This window comes from Neopsephotus bourkii, unplaced genomic scaffold (genome assembly GCF_033783945.1).
Source record: "Neopsephotus bourkii isolate Nb327-2 ecotype Australia unplaced genomic scaffold, CSIRO-AGI_Nbou_v1 NB_962, whole genome shotgun sequence".
Lineage (NCBI taxonomy): Eukaryota > Metazoa > Chordata > Aves > Psittaciformes > Psittacidae > Neopsephotus > Neopsephotus bourkii.
The window spans coordinates 7,224,985-7,245,940 of record NW_026901456.1 but is presented as its reverse complement, the minus strand read 5'-3'; the positions used below and the strand labels follow the sequence as shown (position 1 = coordinate 7,245,940).

Sequence of the window (20,956 nt, the reverse complement as noted above, 5' to 3'; positions counted from 1 at the left end):
ACCAAATTTCCTCTAGGGCTGCACTAACTAGGAAGAATTTATTTCTTGCAAGGGACTTTATACTCTACTAGCACCTGTCTCATCTATATGCAGGGACTTGTCAGCTCCAGTGCTTGAAATTAATTCTTTCCGAATCTCCAAGTGCCTTTCATCCTGCCCTGTGCTGTCCATTTATCTGGCTGCCTCCTGCATGCCAGACATCCTTCCCTATTGCTTTACGAGTGGCTCTCTTTTGTTTCTAGGAATTCACAGTGCCATTTATGCTCTCTTTTGAGGTGGTTTCTCCTGATGGCCAATTCCAAAATGATATTTAGAAGATGGTATCTTCCCATCTTCTATCTCCTCAAGATGTCAAAAGAGAGAAGGAAAAAATAATTTTGTACTTCAAGCTTTTATACAAGGCACTTCATGACTTAGTGTTAGGATTGCAAGTTATTTCTTGTGCAAATAAAGGCTAACCTTGAAACGTGTCTCACTGATGCTCACATGGGTCTGATGCATTATGATCACCTTTTCAAAACCTTACTCCTGCGTATGTACAGCAAAATGGTGATATTGGCAATATCTCCTACCATTTAATGGAAACCAGAAATTGTGCCTTACCCTGATATTCTCTCAGTCAGAGAAAGCCAGGAAAGTGTTTTGAATGAAATGTTGGGGAACCTTCCAGCTCTCCAGGTAATAGCTGCATAGCCTATGGCAGAAGTGTTCAGAAGAAAGAGGGCTAACCTTTTGCTCTGGCCAGTGCAGAGTTTTGCAGTGTTATGGAATCTGTGGTTTAAGGTTGGGTGTGGAACTATAATCCCATGGATGGCAGCACCAAGATTATAATAAGCATGCTTTGTACCTAAGTCTTTAGGTCTTTGTTAAAAAGACCCAACCAAATTTCATAATGTATTTATTAAGTTGTGTCTGTATTAATTATACATATTATCATTAAGGAATTACGGATATTTTATCATTGTTTGCTCAGTTCTTTTTATGACTTTATTTTGCCATGGAAGGACTGTAAAAACAAGTTAAAAATGCTATCAGAAACTACCTATGTTTCAGGAAGAAATTTAGATGCTACAAATTTCATGAAAGTAGATGACTGCTGGATTTTTGGTGTCCTTACAAAGAACACTGCATCCGCAAATGTTAAAGTGTTCAGATCTGTTTCAGTTTGCTCTATAAAGAAATGGATTTTCCTTTTTATTTTTTGATGCAAACCATTTAATTAGCTTAATTCAGTGGCATTTTCTTAAAAAATGAAAAACATTTTATTAGAGCTTGCATTAGGATCCAGATGTTTTGATTACCTTCCTTAGGCACTGTGATTGATTTTGTGGCAAATAATAGTCAAATTCTTTTGCGTGAAGCTGAAATTTCTTAGGTTTTCAAGGTTTGTTCTTTCTCTTTTTTTGTCTTGCAGTTTTCAGTGAAGATCTACATGCCAGTCTATATTTTGTCAATGCATCTCTGCAAGAGGTAGTGTTTGCTAGCACCACAGGGACATTGGTACCCTGTCCAGCAGCAGGGATCCCCCCTGTGACGCTCAGATGGTACCTAGCGACGGGCGAGGAGATTTACGATGTCCCAGGGATCCGCCACGTCCACCCCAATGGCACTCTCCAAATTTTCCCCTTCCCTCCTTCAAGCTTTAATAACTTAATCCATGATAACACTTACTATTGCACAGCTGAAAATCCTTCAGGGAAAATCAGAAGTCAGGATGTTCACATTAAGGCTGGTAAGTATAATCTTTTATTGGGTTCAAATAGGCTTGAGGAGGGAGAAAATATGGGTGTTTCAGATAAAGAGTAACAGCAGCTGTGAATCAAAGAAGACAGGCCAGAGCTGTAACCTCTGCAATCTTTACAATATATAAGTAAAACAATGGTTTCTTCCTGCTTCTCCCTGATTTGACTTGTTTTGATGGTGAAAAGTTAGTTTTCCACAGATCGTTATTAGTTGGGCTTCTGCACAAGTATAAGGGAAAATGAACTGGTAATGAGTAGTAAGACCATGTTTACTCATTAAAAACCTGTGATAGAAAAAGATGCAGTCTTTGGATTTTGTAAGGGGCTGGAAGAAAAGAGTTCTTACCCAGTCACATCTCTTCTCATTTGCTTGTATTTGTGCTTTGTTTTGAGAGAAAAACCTGTGTCCTGTGTAATGATTCAGCAACTGATTATTGTTCCTACAGTCAGTCCTTTCTGGTTAAACTAAAAGATGCAAATGAACATAATGGTTCTGCATCTATTTTCTATACTGACTGTGTGCAGACTGGGTCAGCCAGCGGAGAATCAGAGTGTGATCAAAATCAGGTCTTTTGTTGCAACATATAAACACATGATTGAATATTTCTTTTTAAAGTTTTGTCTATGCATTTCAGTTAATTAAAATATTTAAACAAACAAATGAAAGCAAGTCTGGGAGCTGACCCTGCCTAATGCAATTCCTCATAACCTCTCTTGTTGATGGAGCTATGCTAAGGTTTTTTGGGTTTTGGGGTTTTTTTCTCAGAGGAGACGTATCTTTCCTTCAGAGACAGGCCTTCACAGGAGTTACATAGGGAAAACTGAACAGTTAAGCAAGTAGATTTGTCTGTGACTCTTGAACTAAAAGAATGTATTTTCTTCTTCTCAACAATAAATTAATATTCAGAGATCTGTAGCTTGTAAACAATTAGAAGGCAAGAGTAAAAAATAGGTTTCATAAATTCATGTCTCATTAAAATTTTAGTCTAGAAAAATGGGTTTTCTTGTACAAGTGACTAGTAGAAGCAGGTGAATGTTATGCATATTTGAAGTTTCTGTAATGATCCATGCTTCTTTTGAAAGTGCTTAGTTGTCCACAGATCAAAAAAAATCCTGATCCCAAAGATTTGTAAGAATACAGTACAAATATGTTTGGAACTCGGTTCTGTTTTTTGTGCTTTTGATTTTACTTCAATGGATTTGTGGACAAGTTGTCTACTTCTGCCAGTTGTTGGCAGAATTACATTCAAAGAAAACATAATATTTTCTTGTCCTTTGTGGATTTGCTATTGTATCTCAAGTTTGAATGTCCCTTCCGTAGCATTAGTATTAGTACAACTAGTATTAGTTTCCATTTTTAGTATTTCTTAGACAAAATAATGTGGTGATGTAAAGGAGGCTAATATTTGCAATGTTGCTGGCTACAGCTCTGAACCAGTGTTCACTTACTTGTGAAAGCATATGATATGGTTGACAGGATACGGCTATGTTTGCTGCTCAGCATTGGTCCAATGGAACCCCAAAAGAAGTCTTCTTTCTCTGTTTGAGAAATAAACCTCACAAATGGAAGAAGGGCCTGAAAAAAAGGCTTTGCAGTAGGTGTCTGTAGCTGCTTGACTCATAAACTAGCAACTGGTTTTGGCCAAGTCAGAAATGCCTTTTTTACTCCTTTTCCTTCCATTTTTAGCCTTTTACCTCTGATTCATTATTTCTCCATATGATTCGATTTCTCAGTTAATTTGAGGTTTGGATAACAAGTTAAACAAGTCCGCTTCCTTCATGTAAACTGATACTGTATGTCAGAGCTGTCATTGTTCCTGATGGCAGACAATAGCTATTGGTACCTTTTCCAAAGACTTGTGTAATTCCCTAATATTAGGAAAATACAATTCTTCTGAACACAACAGAAAGTGTATTTTTATGTTCAGATGAGAAATTCTGTGTTGCTCAAATATGAAATGATAAACTTCATTTGTTTGTGTGTTGCTTTCAGTTAAATTTCTGGTCATGTGAAATCTGTACAGAGTTTCAGATTTCCCCAGAATAATGCTAATTAGGGCCAGCCTTTTCAAATCTCTTTTCTTCTCCATCCTGTGCCCACCAACAGCAAGATTTCCTAGAAATACAAAAGTAATCAGTGGAGGATCCAATCATAGAACAGTCATACAAAAACTAATACAGCTTTGCCTATTCTCAGTCAGCTTGAGGAAGTCTGAAGCTCATTTATGGGCTTCCCCAAAAATATGAGTAGGAGATGTAAGGGTTCTAGCTCACAGTGCTTGTAATTGTGGCTTTGCATATAATTTTACATATAATGCAACACACATTCCCACCCCCCCAAAAAACATAGCCCCACACCTAGACACCCACCCCAGTCTTTCAGGCCAGTCACACGTGATTAAAGGTGCATATCTCCATTTCATCTTCAAGCTATCCTCTGTGCAGTCATGGCAGGGAAGAATATACCTTTTTAATAAAAGCTGAAATTCTCATATAAATTCATGACATCAGAAATGTAGGATTTAAAATAAAAAAAAAAAGATAAATCAGCAAGTCATTCATGGGAACTGACAAAACAGTGATCTCAAAATAACCAAAGGGCCTCTGAAATCAGAATAATATCAAGTTTTGAAGCAAATAAATAAAGTAACCTCTTTCTAGTTTTTGTGCCCCACATATGGTTTCTCTATTTGCTTTTACTGAAATGATCAACCAGGCAGATTTTCAAAATGGCTAACTGTTCTGAGAAAATAGAAAACCCCTTAGCAGTGTGTTAGGATATTTCTGCTAAAGAAGCTCTTTCTGTAAACTGTAATTGGATCATGAGCCTCGTTAAGATGATCTATGTGCCATTCCTGCCAGTGTAGAACAAGATTAGGGGGCTGCTTCATCATAGGGCAGTATTTTATCACAGGCAATGTTGTAAAGTCACTACATTAAAGGTGCTTGTGACATCAGTTCAGCACTCAGGATTAAGAAACTTAACTATTAATTAAAAAGAAATTACTGACTTTTAAAAAAACCTAGTGATGTTTATCATGTCATAGAAATTAGATTATTTTTTTATTATTTTTAAAGATATGTGTAATATAATTGTATTTGTTTACTTTTGGTTAGAGCTCCTAACTGTTATTTTGCTATATTCTTGTTTGGGATGGAGAACTTCAGTCTTCCTTTTTGCAGTGGTAGAACTGCATCTGAAAACTCGATGCTGTTTGCGAAAACTAAAGTTATGTTTCAGTACTCTGCCTTTTGTTCTTGAAATACATTGTAAGTGGGGCTGACATTTAGAAATTCCAGTGCTGCTGGTGCATAGAAATACTTTTGTAAACTCTGCAGAGGTTTTATTGACTCTTCAGTCTAGAATCAATGTGCTTAAACATAGTTGGCAGAGTCTGGTATATGTTTGTGGGAAGGATATGTAGGCAAAAAGTGTCATTAATGTGGGAGTTCAGCACAGCTTACTTGCTTACACTGCTGCAGTGGTGGTCTTCTTCCCAATTACTTTTACCCTCAGGCATATACATGTCTTAGACACACGTCATTTTCCAATACATTCATCCTTATTTTCATTGAAACTGTCACTTCAAGACACATAACTTTGTTCACCACCTCAAGATTTATAACTCTGTTGGCTGTGGTGATTTCTTGTTTTGCACCTTGACCTTCTGGTCCTATGGAGAGTCTATGTTGCTGCTTGTCCTTTCTTACCCATATAATTTTCACAGTAGACAGCGTCTGTTTCTTCTCTGCTCTACCACATTCTCCATTAACTGTTGCTCACAGGATTTTTTTGCCACTCATTATTCACCGAAATTTTTGGTGCTAGGATTTTCCTTTTTTCCATTTTCCTCCCCAGTGCAACTTTGTCTCATCCCAGCAGTATTAGTTCAGTGTGAAGGATTTCTCCAGTTGTTCCTTTATCATTATCCATTAAATTAATTCTTTCAGATGCTAAAAAAAAAAAAAATCATATCCTGGGTATAAGTGTCCCTGTGACATTTTTTTAGCACAACTCTGAATCATAGTTTCTGTTTTCTTACCATTAACCTATTTCTTTCAATGTTTGTCAGCTGTATGTAGCTCTTTACCTATCATTTCTCTGTGTTTCTAAGACACCTCACTTTCTCTCTGGCTGTCACCTTCATTGATTTTTCTCCTTCAGTTCTCACTTCTTCAAAGTCCTAAATGACACTGACCTTCTTTTCTACCCTCTGGATGTCTAATTCACACAGAGTACTTACATGTACTTTGTACCCTTTGATAGAGGAGAAAACTATTTGTGATGGGAAACATAGCATGAGAAGCTAGACAAGTAACAGAACACCACTTACCCATATAAATATGCAGTTCTTATGAAAGTCTTTCTCCTGTTCCTTTAGAATTAGGCAGGAGAATGATACAGAAATATGGTAAAATGCAGATTTTGAGGAAACAAAAAGAGTTGCTTTCATATGACTTTGCAATTAGCCTTGCAAAACTGTATTTACTGCGAGAAAAGAATTCACAACCTGAGAAACTTTGCAAGGCTAAGTAAGGAAGTGGATGGGATGTGTGATTATGACTGTTTTAACAAAACCTTTTCTTTTACCTTCAGTTTTACGGGAACCCTATACAGTCCGTGTGGAGGACCAGAAAGCCATGAGAGGCAATGTAGCAGTGTTCAAGTGCATTATCCCCTCCTCTGTGGAGGCATACATCACTGTTGTCTCATGGGAGAAAGACACAGTCTCGCTTGTCTCAGGTAGGCTGTTATGGCTTTCTTTTCCAATTGTCAATGGCAGCTATGGTTCCTGTTTTTCCCCCCCAAATGCCTGAAGTTTATTTTGAGTTAATTATAGCTGAATGGTATGTCATTCTTCCAGTAACGTATTGCACATTAGCATTGCTGCATCCCTATGCCTGTGTGTGACATGAAGATTTCAGACAGCCCTGCTTTTTCTAGCATGCTTGAGGGGAAAATAACATGTTTTTTTGTTTTATACCAGATAAAAACCAGCTTTCCAGTGCTGTAGCAGTGGGTTCACATTTTAACTTTAATAAGGAATGCCTACATGCCAAAGAAATTTGAGTGTCATAAAGCATGTGTTGGGTTGTAATTGTTTTTCAGTAGTTATATGTTATTCATGGACAAGAAGAAATCCTGAATTTAAATTTGATTGGTTATGTTTTAATGGTGTATGTAATCAATGTTTATACTTTCATGACACTTAAAGCTGAAATATCTTCATAGATAAATGTCTTCATAGATAACACTGGAAGCTTAAGCACCCAGCAAACTGTGTTGTAAGCTGAACATATTCAAGTGAAACAATCTATTCTAAAGCAGTTATATGCATTAATCTATTTACTGATGAAGTGAGAAAATGTGAGGCACTGTTGAGGAAGTACAGGGAATTCAGGCAAAGAATATCCAACATTTTAAAGTACAAGCATTGTAAGAAATTCATGGGAGAAAGTATATGTGGAAAAATATTTTCAGTATATTAGATATCTAAATTATATATTACACACAATGCAGCTGTTACACATACAAAAGATTAGTGTATGCAGAAATTTCAAATATATTGTTCTAGGGTAATGCAGAATGGAAAAAAAATAGTTTGAGTTAAATATTGCTGCAGAGTATATTTAAAAATATGTTTGTGTTTACGATCTTATAATGTTTGGAAATACGTTTATGCTTATCAATATATTAATAACCTTTCCTTTCTGACAAATGTGGCATTGATGAAAATGGCTGTTTCTGTATAACTCATTTATAGATTTTATTTCTCTTTGTGTTTTATTGATTCCTTGCATAAGCTTGTTCTATTTTTGAAATATAAAAATATATATACATATATATATATATCAAATAACTTTCTAAGGATTTGGTAGATATTTAAGCACCATATAATTGGTGATCAGTTGTCCTGCACTGCTGATGCATAGTTTAAGCTTGGTAAATTCACTTCCTTGTTATGCTTTTGGAATTTAATATGGCATATTATTTTTTTTTTTCATTGAGCACTGAAACCAACTGTGTTTTCATTGAGAAGTCAGTAATACCTGAACTTTAGGGTTCACCAACACTTCAGGCAGTATAGTCAGGCCAGAGCTGAAATTAAATATGCAAATAAGCTTTCCATTATTCCATTAAATTATGTTTAAAATGATCTAAACTATGGTTAAGATTATGTAATGCAATAGTGGATGGATGTGTTTGCTTTATCTTAAAATAGGCTATTACATGATGCATATCTGTACGAGTGGAGAAGAATATGTATGCCTGCAGGGTTATTATCTTAATATTTTTTTTTAAGTTTATTCATTCTGTATTATAAGAAAACATGCATATTTTCTCTTGTAAACATAGATTGCATCCTCTCAATCTGATTTTTTTTAAACTTGAGCTTTAGTACCTACCACCTATGTGATATCTTTAAGTGGCTCAATCCCGCCCTTCACCCCAGATTAAGTAGTATAGGACACAGGTCTCTGTAACCCTTCTTTAGGGAAGAAATTGTGGCGTTTTTACAGACTATCATGGCTATTATTTTAAGATTATTTAATTCTGGTTAATCTATATTGATTTTAACCCCAAACTGATTTTAAACCCTGACTGTGGTTGATTAGGTTACCATCATTTAAAAATCTATTGCAAATTTCACCACTTAAACCCCAGTTTTTAATTATCTCACAAACTCTTAATTCAACAGTTAGAAATCTAAATGGAAATAAAACAGTTCATTAAATCTGGTGCTATTAAAAATATCAGTTTATCATATTGGATTACATCACAAAAAATATATGGTTTCAGAGATGAAATCACGGGGTAGATTACAGGTCACTGCTATCTGTCATGCGAGGGCAAGTGAGTCAGGAAAACATTGCTCCAGTTTAACCACAATGATTGCAAGATTTGTTTGTTTGCCACTTATATGTTTTACCTGCTGCTTAATGGTGAGAGCATTTTAAAAAGAGAACTCACTCATGTTTCATATAACAATTGCAATGAGTTTTACCAATAATCAATTCTGTAATAATCTGTCCAGAAGCTCAGATGGTAGATGTTGATAAACCTGTCTTAGAATGCCAGTGCTGATGAATAGGATGCAAGACATAACACAACTATCGAGCTGTTTTCCACTAATGGTCAATGTTCTGAGGAAATGCTTTCTTAGTGGTGGTTTCTTTTATTGTGTGCTAGATCAGCCTCTTAGGTATGCTTGTTATCTCACCATTTAATATTGGAAAACATCAAGTTCTGATTTGTTTTCTTTTTTTTTCTTGTTTCTTAATATAATTAATTTATTGGTTACTCATTAACATCAACAAAAATGAGACCTATCTTGAGGGAAAACCTCAGTGTGAAAGAGCAAAAATACAAAAAGATATGTACTCGGAGTCATGATTATCATGGTTTGAGGTGGATAAGCCTTTTTTTAGAAACTGATATTGTTTGCTTGAAAAGGAAAAAAATAAAAAGAGAAGAAGGAAGGAAGAGAAAGGAAAAAGGCAAAACAACTTTTTGCTGAATTATCTGTTACAAATAGAAGACACAAATATCCTAGGAAGCTTATGCCTTACAGGAAGGAATGAGAGAACCCCTATGACAGGAAGCAGGGCAACTTTTCACTTGAGAAGCTGTATCTGCGAGTGAAGTTTTTCTTTTTTTTTTTAGTAAATATTTCATACACCTGTGCATCTGTAGTCTCTGATTACAGGATTCTAATACTAATTTTGATTACTAAGATAGAGATTTGTGGATGAACCAGAATCCTTTATGTCAGCTGCTACTTACTGAGGTAGGCATCAATTCTTTAAATTCAGCATTTTAATGAAAAGAGCAAAGTGCTTTTACTTTTCTAATGTAAAGAAAATACCTACTTTTTTAGAAAGAGCGTTTAAGAGGTGTATCCCGTGATTAAGACAGTGAGAATTTTCTGCTCTTATAGTATACTGTCCTGAACAAAAGTGCTTTGTCTGTATGCTTAGTTCTCAGAGAACAGAGTGATGTCCATAGTAATCAAAGTGTGCAATAAATATGGCTGGGCAAAAGTATCTTCTGTTTCCTGGCTGCAATTTTATGTCATGCCTCCAGGTTATTGTAAAGTAATTGGGAGTTGAAACATATTAAGACATATTGCTAGAGTGTTTCCAAGGAGTGTCCAGATAGGTCAGGCTCCCTGTTTAGAAAAGGGGAGGTTGCCTGCGTTTGGAGCCAGAAATACTGAATTCTATGAAGTTTCTGCGTGCAAGGACAGCTGTGGACTGAAAAGGTGTGCATGTGCTTGTCTGTCAGGGGGACAGCTTAATAATTGGGGTTGTGCTCCTACACTGTACCTTTCAATGTGATATCTGAGACCAAAAACCCTTTCCAGGGTGTACTCTAGGGGCCAAGGTAACTGAAAAAAGATTTCTAAAGCAAGGCAAAACTGATTATTTGGGGTAATCTATTCCAGGGAAAAGTAGAAAACCTCCACTTCCAACAGTAAATACACAGAAATCTTTTCATACTGAAAATAAATATTTTGAATAATAATTGATGAAGATTGTAGCCATCTCCACTAGATACAGCTGTGTTACAGTCTAGTGATAGACAAGGACAGGAGCAGACCTCTGCAGTTGCCACATTTTATGCATTTGTAGCGAATTATCTTATTTGTGTACCTGTGTCATCTAGTAAAAACAACCAAGCTTTCCAGTGGTGTGTGTCTTGCCTAATGATCTCTGAGAGGCTGGCAAAACAGAAGGACCAATGGTAACTCTGGGAAGTTTTAAAGGGCTCACAAAGTACAAGCTACTCCTGTATGGACCTCTGCAGCTGTAACTTCAGTATCTCTTTTCTAAAGATCCTTCTTTGCTGAATTGTTTATTGTCAGTTGACTTGAAACTGAGTCTGAAATTCATTTGAATTGTAATAAGTAGTGTAATGATGAGCAACTGAATGATGTGCACTGTAATGATGTGCCGTTTTCTTTTGTATCAATAACCAGCTTTTAACACATTTTCATTAGATGACACTGAACATAAAAGTTTAAATACTCCTAGAGTGTTGTGTGACTGATAGCTGCATATGGCTTACTCAAAGGTCAAGCTGTCTTTCCTCCTTACTGGTTTCCCTTACAAGCCATTCCCAAAGAAAGAGACTTTTTGAATAAATTTTGAGCTGACCTTGCAACCTATATTTCTAGGCCCTGCAGGTCCAAAGAGTGCAGTGAGTATGCTGTTGTAAAAACAGCCATAAAACCAAGAAAAAATAGTACAGAAAAGCACCAGAGTGCAAACTGTGCTTTTCCTCCTGTTGAGGCAGATGGGAGGCTATTGCTTGGCTTGTAGTATTTCTTCTTCATATGCAGAACAGTGAAACTGGACTAGAAGGGAAGGTAAAGGCAATGTAACTGCTGATTCTACTCTGCATAGGTGAAAGCAAAAAGCAGAATCTGTTCATGTGTTAATTAGCCCATGAGAGGGCAAAGAGTTGGTGTGGTTATAGGGGAAGAAGGACAGAAAGGGATTATTTAAAATAGAGGTCAGTGTAAAGGATCAGCAAAGACACAGAAAAGAAGAGAACAAAGCGCAGATGGAAACAAAATTAAAGCTGAAGAATTAAATGTGGTCTGTCACTACATACTGTACTTCTGTTATGAACGCCTTTTATCTTGATGCTGGTAACTATGAGGGATTTTGAGTTTTTCCATATATCTGAATGGAAAGCTTAGTGCCGAGAGCAGGATCATGAATAGGTTCATGCCCTGACCTTTCTGAATTTCCATTTTCCTGCCTAATGACATACCATGCAAAAATCGGATTTATACATGTGACTGCTTAAAAAAAAAGGTAGGAAGGAGATAGATGGATAATAATGACTGTGCATAATGGCATATTTAAATCTGCACTGAAACAATAGTAGCTTTGAGGGAAAGGTGTGTAAGCATGAACAGAACGCAGTTCCCTGAAGGACTGTGATTGATGTGCAGATGGCAGCTGATGAGCCTTAAAGCCAGCATACTTTCAGCCAGAAATTAAGCACACTGGACCATGGCTTGAGAAGTGTCACTGATGTACAATGACCTACATTTGATGTAATGAATGACATTATTTATTTACACACAGTTCCTCAAGTCTTGCCTTTAAAATGCTCTGGGGTTCTTGGATCTCTTTCTGTACAAAGGGTTTTCCTGAACTGCTGTGCTTGACGGTAAGCAGTCAGTGTTTGCCAGTAGTTATCACGTGGAGGGATATAATATATAGTACTGCATTTTTTGTTTGTTCTGGGGCTTGGAGATTACAGCAGTGGTTCAGTTTACACAGAACGATCACTGTTTTTTTCAACCACGGGGTTTGTACATAGTGGAAAAAAAACTATCTCTCTCTTTATGGAAAGTGTTCCTGTGTGCAGAGTTCCATGTTCAGAATTAGATTATTGCTGATGATCACAGGGATTAAGTCCAGCCATTTGATAGAGCCTGTGTCTAGTAGAGGTGAGCTATGATCTTTCTTGTTTCGGTTTGATGCCAGGGGTTAATCATGGTTGCCAACCAGCAGGCATTCAGCAGACACTTAACCTAGGCCACTGAATGGTTTAGGTGACAGATTTTTTTCTGATTCCATGTAGAGTGGGATGAAGTATCTTTCATGTTTAAATATTAGCAATATATATAAAATACAAACATTCTGAATGAAAACTACTTTCTACCAGAAAGACACCAGAGAGATTTAATTCTGTTATTTAGAGTTGTGACAGCACACAGAAAGTAAAGCAGTCAGACCCTTAGATCTGCTGAGCTTCCTTGACTCTCTGGAAAGCAAATGCGAGTAGTGTTCAGCAGTGCTGAGGTCAGGCTGTAGGCTTGCTGTTACAGTAATGTGTTTTCAAAGCTTCTTGAAGACACGGAAAGTGCATCTCCAAAGACAATATATTGCTTCCTCACTTTCTCTTTCAACAAGGTTATTTTCCCAGGGGAGGTAGGAAAAAGTAGTATTACATTATTTAGGAAATGTGTAGCATCTGCATTTTTCCTTAGAGCACAGCTCTTTTAAGAGAAAAGGGTGTCTTATAATCCTAGAAAGTGGAGATGGTAAAAGCTTAGCAGACCCTGCTTGTGCAAACATTTTTGACACTTTCTTTTGACTCACTGTAAACTAAAACTGTAACTGAGTAAGGCAATGGACTTAAATCTGCTCATTGGAGGACCTTTCCTCTGGCTACTCTTCAGCCTGTACTCCATGTTTGCATCCTGTTCCATTACACTGGAGTTTTTTAATCAGGTGAATCATTCTAAAATAATGGTGGTGGGATTGGTAGTATTAGATGCAATGATTTCAGCAGCTTTTGAGAGGCAGGTGTTGTTCGCTTTTCAAGGCAGTGACTTGAAGGGATGAAGAAAGAAAGCATCTGATCCATATGTCAAAGAATCAAATTTTGATGGCACAGAGAAAAGTGAGCAATGCGACTGCAGGCAAAGGAGAGGTTTCTGATCCTTAAATGAGCACAGGGAAGCATGCATATGAAATGGAGATGTTAATATCAGAGCTACTGTCATTTTCCTGTAGAAATCTTGCAGATTTTCCTCAGCATGGCTGCTCTGAGGATGTAGAACATCGGTGGCTGTTTGTGAGAGATGGAGAAGAAAAATGTATTTGAATGGGGTGCCTTGGTGTTTAAAATGCATGAAGCCAAATCATTTCATCCAACAGTTTTAATACTAATAGAATTCACAAATAGTAGCAGTGGTTTTGGCATTTCAGTAATGAAATGTATCTAGGAGACAAGTGTGTCATGCTATTTTTCCCCTCTGTTGCTGCTCTGTTTTGGACAGTCCTTCATTTCCATCCATTGGTGGCATCTTTTCCTTATACTCACATTAAAACCAAACAAAAAAATGCACAACAACCCCACAGTCCTACTTATTTTTCTTCCTTTTTTTTTTTTTAATCCTTTCTCCCCACTTTTTTTTTTTTTCACCTCTCTACTTACACAGTTAAAGCACATGAAAAAATTCATTAGATTCAGGCCCTCTTCAGAGTTGCTGCTTGCAGTCTTGTGAATTAAAGAATGAGAGAAGGACATTGTAACTCTACCTCCAGCCTCAAGGCTTCAAATATTTTGATTTTTCTTTTTAATATATGCCTTTCTCTCCCTTTCTATATTCATGAGTGTGTGCATACAGATACAGACACATATACATACATATGAGCCTTTATCACATCTCCATATGGGCCTGAGGGTATGTAAGACCATACATAACATTATCCAATCTAATGCCCTAACTGTTCTATTTTACCACCTTGTTACTGATGTTGCCATTCATGAAAAGTTTTCTTTCAGCATGGTTGACTTCAGTGGCACAGTTTAGTCTCTCACCAAAAGTATCTGTCTCACATTCTTTTCTTTCAAGATGTACCTGAAGTTTCTTCCATTTTCCTGGGGTGAATCCCTTTTTATCATCTGGCCAGTTATTTCTAGCCCACTCAGTTCCTGTAATATTAATTCACTCCAGGTTTTGTAAAGCCATCAAATAAATATAGCCTGCATTTTAATTGGGTTGATGTTTACCAGATCTTTATTAAAGATTAAATAAGGGCAGACTGATTGTTAACCTTCACAGGTGTTCATTCAGCATTTTTCCATTTTGTCTTTGCTCTTTGTTTACATTTCTTCTGGCAATTTTTTGTTCAAATATATTTTCTTGAATTGAATCGTTCTTTGCAAAATTTCTCTGCCTTTGTTTTGTTATGCATGATGTTTTGGGAGTCTGATTTGTCGTCAGCAAAGCACAGTGCTATCAGATTTGGTATGAAAAAGGGCTAGGAGCATAAACATACTTAGGTGAATGAGTGTGCTGGTTTTAGGTCTAAGTTTCTTATTTATTTTAATTTTTACTTTTTGAAGCAGTAATCGTAGCATCGTTTCCATCCTTGCAAAACTGCTGTTAGAGGCTTGTCACCTTCCTGAATGGCAGTGAATAAGTAGATGACCGTATTAAGCACTGTATGCTTGAGGTTTCCCATCAAAACTCGGTCTAACCTGAGCAAACAGCCAATGAGCTCTGACACTTTTGTCTGACAGACAAAATTGATGCATGAGATACATTTAATGAGTGTGTGCCTTTTACCCAGAATGCTTTACCCTACAGATTTTGCCTGTGTATGTGGTTTAGTTGCACTTGAGAGAGGAAGAATGTCAAAACTGCCATCAGCTGTGATCTTTGGTTATTTTTAATTCATCAAGGAGATACAGGTAGCAATCAAAAGAAACAGTACTTTCCAGTGTTGTGTGTTGTACTAGTTAACTGGTTTCAACTAAAACATTATTGTGGAGTATAGTACTATTAAGTAGATAAACCCATTTTTTAGGTCTGTAGATGGCCATACATGCTCACTTGATTTATCTTCCCTGTTGAGAGTCCATTTTTAATTGAAGGCTCATTAGGAGAATTGCTCATTAGAAAGAATTGGAAGTACCTATCTGGTAGAGCTTTGTTTCATTTGCAGTGACATCAGAGTTGTATCTCCATCGCTTCACCTGGGTTGCTAATTGTATCAGCATATTCTCATTGCATGTCCCTCTTTGGAGGAGGGTTACAATGAAGGCCAGGTGATCTTTTAGTTATAATCCAGTGATTTATTTAAAGCCTGTGATCTGGTGTGTGAGCTAGAGCTGCGTAACTGCACAGGGGTGGATACTCTGTTCTGCTGCAAGAAGGCGATAGATGCAAAGGCTAAACATTTTATGTTATAGGGAGTTACGGTAGCAAAATCTCTTTGGTTTTTCTAGAAAACTTTTAGCTAGTGAATTTCTTATAAAAGTGAGAGTACAGGAGAAGAAAGATTGAATGATCTAGTTTTCTCTCCCACCATCAAAAACACATTTTAATTGCAATTACAGATATTTTTCACAGTAAAAATAGCTTACCAGTTTGTTACTTTGTGTTTGTTTGGTTTGAAATAAGCTCTGCATTCTCAATTGGTGGTGAATGAGTTGAAATACTCACTGCAGCCCATGGAGACCAACATGATTCCGTGTTTTCAGTGGGCAGAGGATTGTGATCCATGTAGACCTGTCAACAAAAGCAGGTCAGCAGGATTGAGCAGGGGAAAAAAAATAATCAAGAAATCTTTGAATTAATCATGCAGCTGCCAGACAGAATTATGGCTTCATGAAATGAAGGATGTAGGTGTATATCTATGGCAACTTATTCTCCTCTACCTTGTTGTGTCCTTTTCTTCTCCCATAAGTTTTCTTTTCCCTACTGTTATCTGAACAGTGTATTTACTCGGATACTTTCATGGGATACTCAGCATTCATTTTTAAGGTAGCTAATTCAATACAGATCCCAGAAATCACTCTTGTCTCTCTGCGTTGTCACTTTTTTCACTGCCTGTTGTGCGCACTCAATATGAATTAATACAGGAATTTCACCTCCCCATAAGATTGCACATCTTGTGCAGTGAATTGGACTGAAATCAACTGCTGCTTCAGTGAACAGAGGAGTTAAAAATTCATGGCAGTGCTGCTGACATCTCAGGTGAGAAGCCGTCCTTGCTGAGCCCTTCTGCAGCAGCACAGCTGGGGGATGAGCCCAGATCTGGACAGGGTTAAACCACACAAACTGGGCCAGACCCTCCTTCCCAGGGCTGACTCCTACCTCTGCCTCACAGGCAGATGTGGTCAGTAAACATCACTACCAAGAGGGAGTGCTTCACACCCAAAGTTGGACAGCAATCGGATGCAACCATGGAGAACTAAAAGGGCAGCTCAAGAGGAACACTAGAGACATGCTTGAGAGGACTGTATGAAATTATGAATGAAGAGACATTTTCTGTGTATCTCTCTGTGGTTTCAGTTCTATGCTTTTGTTTTGTTCTCTCCTCCTCCTTAGAAGGATTTATCCTTCATTGCAGCACCCTGAAGGGATTGTTCTATATAGCTTCCCCTTGCAAAACTTGAGTGTTTACTGCTTCTCTGCTTCTGGGTCTGGTAGTGAGGAAGGGTAGTAAAATCAATGCTTCAGAGTCTTTAAATTTTATTCTGCTCTGAAGGCAATGCAGAGGTCCCTTCTCTGTGCCCATCTTAATTCTGCAGCTGCAGAACTTGGTCGTGCACCATGGAAATGATATTTCCTTGGCTCTCTGCCCAGGGATCAAGTCTGGCTCCCTTCCAGTTAGGCAACAGCCCAGGACTGGATGCTCACTTTCACTGCAAATTCAAATTCATTTTCCTCTTTTGTCCATGACTTTCTTTGCAAATAGATAGTGATATTCATAAAATCCCCGAGAACAATTACCCTGCTACTTGTGGAAGGTCAGGGCAAGTTCTGTTCAGGGATTATGTATTCCAGCAGGGAAAACAGAGCTGACACACAGCACTCTTGTTTTTCAATTGCATGCATAGGGATTTTTTTTTTTATTTATTTTTTTTGCTACATGTTTTTCCTCTTTCTGCATTAAAACAGAGAATTCAATTCCTGACACACTCAGAAAATACATTTGGGTTCTGCTGTGGAGCTGATTTTTAAAATTTTGAACTAATGAAGAGATAAATAGAATGTAAGTTTCTAGAGGCAGAGATTTTTTTTTTTTTCCTGCCCTCCCTTTATAAAACATCCTGCTCAACTGCGTTTAGATAAATACCATTTTTTAATAAACCCATGTTTTATTCTTTAAAGACTCATAACCCGTAAAGAAGTAACACCTTTTATTCTCCTGATACTTTTCTTGCAACTGATTGTCTAAGCAATGCTTGAGTAATAATGATGGAAAAAAAAAAAAATTTTGCTCTGTTTCTGAGACTAACATTTGTTTTGTGCTGGTAGATGTGTTTTGTCTGTACTGAGGACTGGGAATCATTCCCTATACTCTGTTTTCCCTTCCTGTTTTTCACACAACACTGACAAAAAAAGACATTTGTTGAAGGAGTATTTCTAAGACAAAAAAGAACAAAGGGCATCGACTGAAATGGTAAAAAATACCTGTATGGAAATACACAACTATACTGTAAGTAAAACTAGTCCCTTAAATATATAAAATAGTATACAGATTAAAATAATAATAGAACTATATAGACATATTCTGTGCAAAGAAATTCTTATAGTCAGTGAGTTATGAAAACAAAACATTTCTGTAAAATAAATTGTTGATGAGAAATTTCATGAGAGTGCAAGAGTCTCAACAAGCATAACAATTTTTACATGTGTGAGCAACATAATTTAAAATCTTTTGAGATTATAATGTATTTATCAGAAATCTTTTGCAATTCATTTTAAATTATAATAAAATATGGTAGCAGCTGCTATTGTGAGGGGAGATGTTATGAAAAAGAAAATAGTGGGGAAAGAAAACCAACAGGAAAACTCAAATGCTAACATTGTATTGTGTTTATATGTGGAAGTCTTAGGAAAGAATCCAGAGAAATACAGGGATTAATCATATGCATACTACTTTTTGTTCTGCTAAAATGTTTTTTTAATTAATAAATGTACTAGGCATCTTAAAATCTATTTTTGCTGAAAGCAAATAAGACATGGGTTTTCCTGCAAAAATTCAGTTAGAACAAGAGAAGCAAACCTGATTTTCTTTTCAAAGTGAACATTTGTGACTTGCTGAAAAGCAATTTCAGGGTGGGAAGCAAAAGCGCACCCATAAATTAGAAATGATAGGATAACGCATACTGTGTCACAGCATTCATTCAGCACTTTTATATAATGAATGAGAAAAAGAGAACCCCTCTAAGTGTCAGTGGCCCAACGAGATTTTGTGAGATGTTGTGTACATTTTCAAAAAGGATTTAAGAAAAAGAAGTTATTCACTGGATTTTGCTTTCCTTTTCTTTCATGTCTTCTCCTTCCTTGCATGAGCTCTATTTGATTGTAATTCTTTGCATCCTTATCAATAGTTGTTCACAGCACTTTTCTAGAGCTGATATTTTTTTTCCTTTTTTTTTGAATTAGTCATCATGAACTCTGTAGAAAATCTGGGAAACCCTTATTCCTGCCTATTTTGGCATCTCTTTCCCTTTATGACAAACCTTAAGCCTCTTTCAGTTAATTAGAGTTATTACCCTCATTTTACAAAGGGAAACTGAAAAACAAAGAAGTTTCAAGATTTGCTGTTTCTCATTAAGGCTGCTGCAAGCGCTCAGGGAGGTTCTCCTATAACGTAGTCCTTTGCTTGCATCCAAGCTTCTTGCTTGGAAGAAATGCATTTCTTCCAAGTACTGGAATAGGAAAAGGCATAGATCAAGTGTGAAGGAGGTTTAGAAGCCCTTGCTAATTTGGTGGAAGTGTTTTATGTCCTCATTAATAAACCCAGTACTGTATGTACTCAGTAGTTCAGATTTCTGTTTATGGAGTGTTTATTGCCTTGGACTGCAGCTCTCTGTGTGAGGACGTGGAAGGTGAAACTCAGTGTGAGAGGTGTGTTTGGAAAACATTACTTACAATTGTAATCAACTAAAAGAAGATGAAATGTTTTGCCTTTGCTGTGTCACTTTCATTTAGATTTATTTTCTTATTACATCTGATACCAAATAAATTGTTGGAAGGAAACCACAGAAACACAAAACCATAAATGAATGCCTTAAATTTGTCAAAAAAAAAAAAAAAAAAAAAGGAAGGGGGAGGTGGGGGAGAACCCCCACCAACTTTGTGTGGTTTTACACAACAAAAAATGTGTTTAAAATCAGAAATCTCTCCCTCCTTCCTGTCTCAAGAGACTTTTTTTCCTCTCATGATTGATGTTATTTGTAAGAGACTTATGTATTTGAATCATCTGGGCAATTTATTTTTTTTTTCTGTCAATTACTTTGTTAGGAAAAATGTGTACTTGCTTTGGCTGAAAATGTGTCTTCCTATTTCTTATTGAAAAAGTCATTTCTCAGCCAAAAGAAATAAATGGAAGTCCGAAAGGGGTGCAGAAAAGCCAGAACTTTTCCTTTTCAGTATTTTCAAAATGAAACATTTTGCTGTTTCATTTTGAAGTGAAGACTGTTTGAAAATTGCCCATGTATTTTTACAGGAAAATAAAATAATATTAGGATAAATACATTGCATGGTTTTCAGTTGATCATTTGGTTCCATAATCAATCTTTACAGTGTTTTTTGATGTGCTTCTTATTTTTCATTTTCCTCTACAAATTCCTATTTTGGGAAAAGGAGTAGTGACTGTTTTGAGTTAATTAGCATATGGATACTAGCAAACTTCTCCATAACAACAACATAGGATACTTTCTGTGAAACAAAATTGCCAGAGTTCAGGAAAAAAAAATCGTGTACAGCTATTTAATTGCATCATTTATCTGAGATGCTCTTCTTAAGTAAAATCAATGCTATTTTTGCATTTCCCTAATGGGAACCTATTAAGCTAAGTACACAGGCATTTTTAACCTCAGACACATTGCAGGGGCAGGTCAGTACTGGATTCAATCCAGCGTATTAATGAGGAGCATGAAAATACATGATCCTGTGTCTGGGTGACTTGGTTATTGGATTTGGAAGTACTTTGTTGGTGCAATGTGTCACATTGAGATTCTAATCTAGGGGATAGTTTAAGTACTTCCCTCTTTAATACTCCACCTAGTATCTCTCTGACTACTTGACAGTTATTATGGAGCATCTTTTAATGCTTCTGTTCAGAATTCTTCCCTTTTGGAGTTCTTAGATGCCCATTAAAAAAAAAAAAATAATGAAAAAATCGGTGTTGAAACTTGGCTCCAAATTTCTTTAATTTGAATGATGAGCAATCTGTTAGGCCATTGAAGATCTACTCGCTTTCAAGTCAATACAGATGCAAACAACAAAGCAGTCTAGGCAAGTCTGGATGTATAAGTGAATACCATGTGAACAGAATAGAGCGAGAAACTTGAAGAGCAGAGAAAGAAATAGTGGTTTAGATTTGTTCTGATTTGAGAAGCAGCTTTTTAGAACAAGGAATAGAGCAATCAAGTTCAGAACAGAACAGTACCGAAATGCGTAGAAAAGACGCAAGCCAATATCCTGCTAGCAAAAATAAGGCAACTTTGTGCTTCTCACACTGCAATAAGTATCCCATTAGTTTTCTGTCACCTCAGAAACATTAGAAAGACACTGAGGAGAAAGCGTTTAGTCCAGGTCTCAGCATAGCCAGCTGCCTCTGACACAGTCCAAGTGTGTCCATGTGTTCCCAAAAGAAAAGAGAATGTTTCTGTCTACTTCCAAAACATCAGGGTGAGGTCAAACTACAAGTGTTAG

The 20,956-nt window shown here is 36.7% G+C and overlaps 1 protein-coding gene across 2 annotated transcripts in view; it reads left to right on the top strand.

Annotated features, from left to right (window-relative positions):
- DSCAM (DS cell adhesion molecule) overlaps positions 1-20,956 on the top strand; it is a 459,270-nt gene that overhangs the window by 69,585 nt on the left and 368,729 nt on the right. For both annotated transcript variants that reach the window (XM_061359220.1, XM_061359221.1), the window contains exons 2-3: positions 1,415-1,732; positions 6,340-6,486. In XM_061359220.1, the coding sequence (XP_061215204.1) occupies positions 1,415-1,732; positions 6,340-6,486 (465 nt within the window). The remainder of the gene's footprint in view (positions 1-1,414; positions 1,733-6,339; positions 6,487-20,956) is intronic.